Here is a 10,066-nt window from a genome sequence, read left to right as displayed (position 1 = left end):
ATTGACAACTTTAAAAATTATATTATTATATTAATTTGTATATAATATTTACAATGTTAAACATAAATATTTATAGAGATTCTTATAGATATATCCAAATTATATTTCTTTTCTACTACTTTTGATACTACACTACTAATATTTATTTCATGCGATTTTTTCTAGAAAGATATTTTTGCTCTATAAAGAGTCCGGCATTCTAAGTAACTTTTTTACATTGTTGTCTGGTATATTTTGTTATAAGTTCAACCGAATGGCTGAGAAAATATACCTATCGACGATTATCACCAAATATTAGAATAAATATATCTGTATAGAAATCTATATCTAACTCGATTAGTTTTAGGTGATACAAACAACCGTTAAGTGAACAAAACAATTATACTCTGTAGCAACAAGTTGCGAGTGTATAAAAATACTGCGAAATAATAGAATAAAAAATCGTAAGTAAAGTGTGTACTGATTGAATTATCAATAAGCAATAAAATTGGCTGATAGTTTTTGCGTTACAGTAAGTCCTTTTCACTCGAACTAAACTCAACGAAAATATCCTTGATACTTTTATTTTAGATGCGTGTTAATTACTTCACAAGTCGTGAAGCGAACAAGCTATACCAGTTGCAGTACCATATACTGGTATAATCAAATATAGATAGCATATTAACCCATTATACCACTTTATGTTAGGTACAGAAATTATGTTCCTTGCCTTCATATTTGAAAGACAGAACGAGCTCAAACATAGTGAGTAGGGCAGTGGTTGGACTTTATATACAAACTCTCATACCAAAAGACTTTTTGATATGTATATATAAATCTGACCTGCTAAAACATCAAAATTCTTAGTTTTAGTAATAAAATATAACAAAAATATAAAATAGTTTCTAAGAAAATTTATATAATTTTTAACCTTTTGTTATATTACTAAAGGTATTGTTTTGGTCTTATCCTCAGGAGTAATTTTTTAAAGCAAAGAATTCATATGTCACTGACTTCACCGTACTTGGAAAATTATTTTCACTATAAAAGTCTTACTTTCTCGTTTTTACAGCAAACCTCATTTAGTTCTAAGGCAGTCAACATCATTGAATCAAACCTTCGACCGAGATCATGGCGCAGCAGCAGGAATGGAATGGCGTATGGAAACTTTGCACAATCGATGATCTCTGCGCAACTCAGCATCCGTATCAACGTTATCTGGGTCTTAAATTCTTATAATTTAAGCGTGTTAATGGACGTTTCGTAATACCAAAATCAAATATACTTAACGTTGTTCTAACTCTTGCAGTGGTGGACTGCGCTGGTAATATCATTAAGATTGTCAAGGCCATCAACGACAGAGATGTCACTCAAGCCCAGGAGGTCTTCGCCGTTTGCGGTATGTGTTTGGTAATGATGATGCGTGGCTTCTTGTTGGCACTAAGTCGTGGTAAACTGTTGAAAATGTTCAACGCTATCGATAGTATATTTCCACGCAGCCAACGCCTGCAGCAACATATGGAAGTCGAGAAAATGCATAAAAATATAAAAAGGCGTTTCTTCTTGCTCCATACGTCTTTGACGGTTTCCGTGTCCGCTTTCAGCGCTTTGCCGTTAGCGAAATTTTTTGTATTTTACGATTTCAAATCAGATAATCGTGTGATCGAAGAATTTCATGTGAATTCATCGTGGTTACCGTTTGGCATAAAAGATAAGGTTTCTACTTATCCTTATATATACGTGTATGAAATTATGTTAGCTACGGCTGGGGTCCATATAATAGCCACTTGGGATCAAGTATTTGTGATTTTAATTTCACATTTATGTATATATTATGAGTATTTGGGTAAACTTTTGGCGGAAATGAATGAGCAAGAAGCAATGGATCCCACAAAGGCGGATGCATTCTACAAACAGCTACACGACTACATAAATATACATCAATATCTCAATAAGTATGTGGTTAGAGTGTTTATACTTGTATACGTTCATAAATCTTATCGTTTCATTCACATTTAGTTTGGCCGTCGAATTGAATGACTTGTTTAATTTGTCAATATTAGCCTCGGATGTGGGCATCGCTATATCCATATGTTTCAATTTAGTTCTAATTACGGAGGCTACAAACTATTTGCAAGTAATAAATTATGCTACACCATTATTCATAGAGGTTTGGTTAATCTACGATGCCGCCAAGTGGGGTACCATGCTGGAGACAGTGGTGAGTATAAATAATGTTGACTTTTACTCTACTCTAGACGAAAATAACTCGTAAACTATTTTATATGAACTTGTGAAACAGACTGCCCGAATAAATGAAATTATCTACGAGCAGAAGTGGTACGACTGTTCGGTACGTTTTGGCAAATATACTCTGATGTTGCTACAAAGCACGAATGAACCGCTCAGATTAACTGCTTTTAATATGTTCTATGTTAATATGAAGCATTTTCAAGATGTATGTTTAACCTGCGCTGCATAACACTTTATTATTAATATTTCAATTTTTCTATTTAGATGATGATGTTAGCTTATCAACTGCTAACTTTTTTGAAGTCTAAAGGGTAAAAAAAAGTAGTTGGTTGGAATCACAAAATATTTTTAAATTTTTAAGATTTACTTTTCTCACAATGTTTACTAAAATTTTGTATTAACGAATGTAGCTATAAATTTTCCTTTTTTTAAATAAAATATCTTTTATTTTTACAAGTACTCTGTGGGAAAATCAACACTTACCCATACTCATTATTTACTCCTCACGAACTCATAAAAACGAAATTTAATAACATAAATGTTATAGCAGGCTTACATGTGTATAAGTTCCAAATTTGGTTTATTAGGTTAAACTTCTTACCTTGCAAAGGAATATGGTTCTACTGATCTTAGAATAAGTGATTTATCACTCTTATCTATATTATATGTATGACGAAATCTGAAAACGTAACCGACAAGCGGTTTGTAGCCAACAGATAATGTGGAAGCTCTTTCTATCTACGTTGTTTGATGTAAACAACCTCAAAGTTGACTTGAGGCTGCTTAGAAAGAGAGCAAATCTTCGTTATTATAATAAAACATGCAATAGTGCTCCGATCTAAACAAAATGTTCGGAGATTGTACCGCTGGTTTGGACAATAATCTATGTCTAATTTCGAGATGATAATTAGTACAATAAAAAAGTTCTCCACACAAGGACTTGATTTTGATCGGTCTGTTTGTATGACAGTATTGGATATGATCTGAATGTGCCAAGCGCAAAACGACCAAAATTTTGGGTCAAGGTAAAGTTTTATGTTTTTAAACGCCACTATTTTGTAAGTTTTTTGTAACGTTTAACTGTAGGTCATTGTACGTATAATATCTATTAGAAAGATATTTATTTTCAGGCAAAGGCCGGTATCACTGCAGCAGTAGAGGACCTTTGGTTAAGCGCCGTCGTAGTGTATATTCCTAAAATATGCAAAAATATACCTATACATATTGTAAATAATTGCAGGAGTAGTTTTTTTAATTCCCACTGTCACACTAGGTGCAGCTCTTAGCATTTCAGGCTTTGGATCTAACAATTGCAGACTACCAGGTGACCTAGCGGTAAGGAGAATGAAATACTTAAGCAAATTTGTGATGGTTCATGGCACTTTATCGAGACCAAAGATTCAACCATAAGTTTTCTTACTTCATAAAGAACTATTCTTATCTTTCTTAAAGATCAGCTACAATACCCTAACATACTCAATTTGTTTTAGGCGGATTCTTCACTACTCGTTAAAAATAGATAACATTCCACAAGTTTAGTTTCAGCACTCTAAGCATCAACAGTAAGCGGACGATCCATCAGCTCCAGATTTATCTGGAGTGGCTGCAATAAAGATAGGAATAGATCTACGGTACCGGAGTGCAGCTTCCTTCAGAGTGGTGACTATCCACTCCGATATTAGCCCTTGAACTCCCTGACTGAGCACTCTAGACTAGTGAAGAGATGTCTAGAGTCCTTATCTATAGCATCGAGTTACTACATGATTAAACTAGTTGTCTGGGTGTCTGACTACAGCGGTATTGCTGGAAACTGCAAGACTGATGAGCTGATTAAGTACAGGTACATCAGACTCAATCAGTTCGGAATGGGAATACTTAGGAGCTTTGTTGGCTTCTACTGGTTCACTACTGCATTGTTGGGCCTCAGTCCAGCTCAACAAGCGTTCGTCGACTATTAGCAACTGTGCAGTCGCAAAGTCTTTCTGGCCCAGGCTAAGTCGTAAGAGATCTAGTGAACTCGTCGCTCTCTGCAAAGTCCACCTTTTAATGGTTGTAGGAATTCTAATTGAATACTGACCGATCAATTCATGCGGTAAGATTTGCCAAATCAAGGCTAAAGGACCTCGGATTTTATAATTTTAGATATTCAGATGAAATAGTGAAAACAAAAATAAACCAGCTAAGCATAATTGTGATAGGTTCATTATATTAAAAAGTAAATCGACCGCAGCATTTCGAGATTGTCAACCCTTTTCTCAAAGAGGAAAATTATAATAAAACAGTCATTCAAATCGCCGAGAAGACTCACTCTACGTCAGCGGAAATCAGGATTAGGTTTATACTCAAAAATTAAGCAGACTAACGGTGAAACACAGTATAATTAAACGTATGATAGATGATAATCGGATCTGATAAGCGGATCTATTTACCCGGTATTGACCATTAACTATAAGCGCTTAAGAGCTTTCAACAATGACATTTGAGAAAATTCCGAAAAAAAGGATAATTTGTCGAAAACGGATGCCAGAACAAACTATAAACAACTATATATTGCCAGTATCATCCAGACAGTGAAATTTGTGGTTCGTTGGTGAAATGTTCGAGTGGCGATGTTCTGGCAACGATCTACTATATAAAAGCATTGCTGGCACAGTTGTACAATAGTTACATCGCTGCCGTTTAAAAAATCTCTGAAAGATAAGTAAGAAGTTGTAAGCTCGGATAATGATTAATAAAGCCTTAAGGTTTTAGAAATGGAAATAAAGATAAATGTATAGCCCAAAATTTGGCACTTTATTTAACAATCCAGTGGTTGAACTCAAGAGTGAGTTACAAGGTAGACTAATTATCGAGAAATCAGATACAATATGTTAGAGCATCGTGTGGAATGTATGCTAGGGATTTATGTTGCAGAGTATATTATTTCCGTTAAGTCTTTTCATTTCTCATAAAAGTATGAAATAAAAACCCGTATTTTTCCTACGCAACCTTTTTTGGAGACTTAGGTGCAGCAGTCTGCTAGACAAGTAAGTAATTAAACAAATAATTACCCTTAATTGCTCCATTTTAAAAATTGATATTACAAATAATATTAATAAATTAAAAATTCTGTGTCATAAAATGCAATATTAAATTCTATTGATTACCAATTAGACTATACTAGTACTTTTACTACTAAAATCTCATATAACTTTAAACCAAGTATCCTATCTACTAGTAAGGACATATATACTCGATTTCATGTTTTGGTAGACACTTGTTTTTTGAATTAGACTTGAACGCCTGTCATCTCTTTTGTGATAGGCATCTAGATGTCGTCAGACAAGTGGAAGGTTTCTTATCTTTATGTTGTTTTTTAAAGATTGATTGAAATTAAGAGCAGCTTTTTCAAGGCAGAAAAGCACACGTTCGTATTTCTGTCGAGAACCGACAACTAATAGACAAAACCTTTCTGGTGTTCGTCGGAACATGGGATCGATCCTCCATGTCTCATAAAGAGAGAGTGAATTTTGTCATTGTTAAAACAGCTTTGTGAACAGGTGCATTGTCTTGATGAAAAATAATTTTTTTATGCTGCAAACCAAATCTTTTTTCACGAATTGATCCAAAAGCGTGCAATAATTTTCAGAGTTGATTGTTTTACCTTTCTGCAGATAATCAATCAACAAAGATCCTTTTGCAACCCAAAAAACTGATGAAATAAACTTCTTTGCTGATCGTTGTGACTTCACCTGCTTTGGAGCTGAACGACCAGCCTTAGATCCAAGTCGCATCTATAGTTATAAAACGATGCAAGAAATCGGTTTTATTCTGCTTAGAACTCTCCAAATTATGCTGAGAAATTTGTTTTCGATCCAGTTTTTGTTAAACTGTTACAAACAGCTTTTTCATATGTAATTCTCCATGTAAAATATAATATGAGTACTCGTTCTTCTGAGATGCCTATGGCATTAGCAATTTCACGCTTAGTCAAACTTGGATCTTCACTAACAATATTATGAACTTGCTCAATGATTTTTGATGTGGTTGCGGTGTTAAGTCGTCCTTCGCATGGATCATCTTCAAGCCTAGTACGATCACGTTTAAATTCATCAGCCCAAAATTGAACGGCCTTGCATGTGTTCTCACGATAGATGTACCAATTAGAGAAAAAAAAATTTGGAGTTCGTAGTGATATTTCTTGGTGAGCACTACTCACTTTTCAACCAACCTGCATATCACTTATTAAGTCACATCTACAATTTACAACTCAAAGTTAAAATTATTTACTTTACAAAATGTAGGAAAAAAGAGTTATGAATCGAATGGTTACTGTCTTTAACAGAATATTACAACACCATAATATATGTATACAATATTTTAGTAACTAACAAAAGCTTGCATGGCACAAAAAGAATTTTTACAAACAATTAAATATTAATAATAATAAAAAATTATTACACAATTAAATAATGCGAAATAATTGAATAAGAAATCGTAAGTAAATTGGATATTGATTGAATTACCAATAAGTAATAAAATTGTCTAATAATTTTTGCATTACAGTAAATTCTTTTTGATCAAACAAAACTCAACAAAAATATCCCTGATACATTTATTTTCGATGCGTGTTTATTGTTTCAAGAGTTACGAATCGAACAAACAACTACTCATGGTATAAATTGAATATACTTTTATAACTAAATAGAGATAACATATTAACCGACTATACTATTGTAGATATAGAAATTCTGTTCTTATTATGTCATATCCCTCGGAAATGATTTCACTATAGCATCTCATAATACTAAAAGACACTTTAATCTGTATAAATAAATCTGATCTATTGAAACATCGAAATTCTTAATTTTGTAAATGAAAATTTCAATGACCATATTTATTAGAATTCCTTTCGTCTATCGTTCTGAAATTTACAACATGTTCTTTTCTTTCCAAGAAGCTGCTCGTTTACCGGTATAGCCGATATCGAACCACTATAGCCTACTGTTGCCATATTGCTGCTTGTGTGGAAAACTTTTTCAATTGTCAAGTTATGTTCAAGAAAATTGGAATGAATTATGGTCTAAGGCAACTGTCCAATCTCCGAAGAAATTGCTCAGACCGTATTTTTACTGTAGGTATCTAGCTACCAAAAAAAAAAAAAAAAATATCGATTAAGATTAAGTTCTTATAAGGAATATTTTGTATAATTGAAGTGTATTTAAGCAACCGAATTTAATGGTTTTCTTGGTTTTTTTTTTTGCTTTTGGGTTGGAAAAATACTAGGTTTAAAATTGGTTTTGAAATAAATTTTAAAACTATTTTCTGCTTAGAACTACTGAAATATTTTGTAAGAAACTTTATAGAATTTGTCTCCATTTTTTGATAATTTGTTTATTTCTAAAAATATTGTTTTGGTCTAATCATCAGTAGTAATTTTTTAAAGCATAGAGTTCACATGTTAGTTACTTTACTGTATTATTTTCACTATAAAAGTCTTTCTTTTTCGTTTTTACAGGAAAACTCATTTGATCATAAGATGGTCAACAGCATTGATTCATTACCGCGACGACACCATGGCGGTGCAAAAGAAAAGGACTTTCGCAGCCAAACTTTGCGCAATCGATGATCTCTGCGCTATTCAGCATCCGTATCAACGTTATCTGGGACTTAAATTTTTAGATTTTAAGCGTGTTAATGGACGTTTCGCCATACCAAAATCAATGTTACTAAACGTTGCTGTATTTCTTGCAATAATAGACTGCATTTGTAATGTCATTAATATTGCCAAGGCCATCAACGAAAGGGATGTCACTAAGGCACAGGAAGCCTTCGCCATTTTCGGTATGGGCTTAGTATTGACGATGCGTGGCTTTATGTTGGCACAAAATCGCGATAAAGTTTTAAAAATGTACAACGCTATAGATCGTATATTTCCACGTAGCGAACATTTGCAGCAACATATGGAAGTCGAGAAGGTGCATAAATATATAAAAAAGCGTTTATTAATTCTCCATCGATCTATAACGGCTTTGGGAGTCATTTTTTTTAGTGTGCCGTCAGTTAGATTTGTGCTAATTTACGATTTTGAATCAGATGATCTTGTGGCCGAAGAATTTCATGTGAATGCGTCGTGGTTACCATTTGGCATTAAAGATAAGGTTTCTACTTATCCTTATATATACATGTATGAAATTATATTAGCTTTGGCTGCGATCCAAATGCTAATCAAATGGGATCAAATATTTGTGATTTTAATTTCACATTTATGTATGTATTATGAGTATTTAGGTAAACTTTTGGCGGAAATGAATGTGCAGGATGCAATGGATCCCACAAAGGCGGATGCAGTCTATAAGCAATTGCACGATTACATATATATTCAACAACATCTCAATAAGTATGTGGTTAGAGTGTTTAATAACTTAATAAATCTTATCGTTTTATTCACATTTAGTTTGGCCGTCGAATTGAATGACTTGTTTAATTTGTCAATATTATCCTCGGATGTGGGCATCGCTTTATCCATATGTTTCAACTTGGTTCTAATTACGGAGGCTACAAACTATTTGCAAATGACATTGCACACTACACCATTATTCGTAGAAATTTGGTTGATCTACGATGCCGCCAAGTGGGGTACCATGCTGGAGACAGTGGTGAGTATAAATATGTTGATTTTTACTCTACTCTAGATGAAAATAACTCGTAAATTATTTTATATGAACTTGTGAAACAGACTGCCCGAATAAATGAAATTATCTACGAGCAGAAGTGGTACGACTGTTCGGTACGTTTTGGCAAATATACTCTGATGTTGCTACAAAGCACGAATGAACCGCTCAGATTAACTGCTTTTAATATGTTGTATGTTAATATGAAGCATTTTCAAGATGTATGTTTAACCTGCGCTGCATAACACTTTATTATTAATATTTCAATTTTTCTATTTAGATGATGATGTTAGCTTATCAATTGCTAACTTTTTTGAAGTCTAAAGGGTAAAAAAAGTAGCTGGTTGGAATCACAAAATATTTTTAAATTTTTAAGATTTACTTTTCTCAAAATGTTTACTAAAATGTTGTATTAACGAATGCAGCTATAAATTTTAATTTTTTTAATAAAATATCTTGTTTTCTTACAAATAATGTGTAAAAAAATTAAAACATAGCTATGAATTTAATCCATGATGGAGTTATTTCAATAATAAACATAGTAGCATAAAGTGTTTCGGAACCAAAAATAAGTAACATTGGTCCGTAGTTTCCACAAGTTCTTCAAAAAAATATTTCCGTTGGTGTCAATATTATAATATAGTATTAAACCTACCGTTGTTCGAATATTTTAAGATAAGTGGAAGGTCTCTTACATTTGATGGTGCCTTCGAAAGGTTCATGCCTTTTAAGAGAAGTGTTTTCATGGCAGAATGTACACAAGTACATGTACATTATAGGTATATATATTGGGGTGGAGTGAAAAAAAATTTGTTGTTTTTTGCTTAGCCTGAGGGTAAAATCTGTAGATTATAAAAAAAAAAATTTTTTTTTGGACAAAACCAAATTTTTTTTTAACATCTCAGTTTTAAAGTAAATTTTGAGTTAAAATCTTTTTCTGACAAAAAATAATAATTTTTGGTTTAAACTCTTCACGTTTATATAAAATATACCGAATTTGACTCAGAATTGATTTTAACGCTTAAGAAAAACATGTGGCCATTTAAGACTTTTTTTTTAAAACTCCAATAATGACCACAAATTTTTTTTTTAAGTTGATAACTTTTAATTGAAAAATTATAGATAAACTTTTAATTGAAGAATTATAGAATAGAACACTTATCAAAATTCTTTTACGAAAT

The 10,066-nt window shown here is 32.6% G+C and overlaps 2 protein-coding genes across 2 annotated transcripts; both read left to right on the top strand.

Moving 5' to 3' along the window:
* Positions 1 to 982: 982 nt before the first annotated feature.
* On the top strand, positions 983 to 2,608 carry LOC118683439 (odorant receptor 88a-like). Its single transcript, XM_070108529.1, is given in 4 exon segments — positions 983 to 1,934; positions 1,999 to 2,200; positions 2,282 to 2,437; positions 2,497 to 2,608. Coding segments are annotated over 4 exon segments (1,233 nt in total). The 5' UTR covers positions 983 to 1,110; the 3' UTR covers positions 2,548 to 2,608.
* A 5,151-nt stretch (positions 2,609 to 7,759) lies between these two features.
* On the top strand, positions 7,760 to 9,239 carry LOC106626119 (odorant receptor 88a). Its single transcript, XM_014245926.3, has 4 exons — positions 7,760 to 8,611; positions 8,669 to 8,870; positions 8,951 to 9,106; positions 9,166 to 9,239. Exons 1-4 carry the CDS (start codon positions 7,788 to 7,790, stop codon positions 9,214 to 9,216), a joined length of 1,233 nt encoding a protein of 410 aa, XP_014101401.3. The 5' UTR covers positions 7,760 to 7,787; the 3' UTR covers positions 9,217 to 9,239.
* The last annotated feature ends 827 nt before the right edge of the window (positions 9,240 to 10,066 follow it).

Source organism: Bactrocera oleae, chromosome 4, assembly GCF_042242935.1.
Source record: "Bactrocera oleae isolate idBacOlea1 chromosome 4, idBacOlea1, whole genome shotgun sequence".
Taxonomy (NCBI): Eukaryota; Metazoa; Arthropoda; class Insecta; order Diptera; family Tephritidae; genus Bactrocera; species Bactrocera oleae.
Note: the sequence above shows the minus strand (reverse complement) of the source record. Positions and strands in the feature narration are given on the sequence as shown.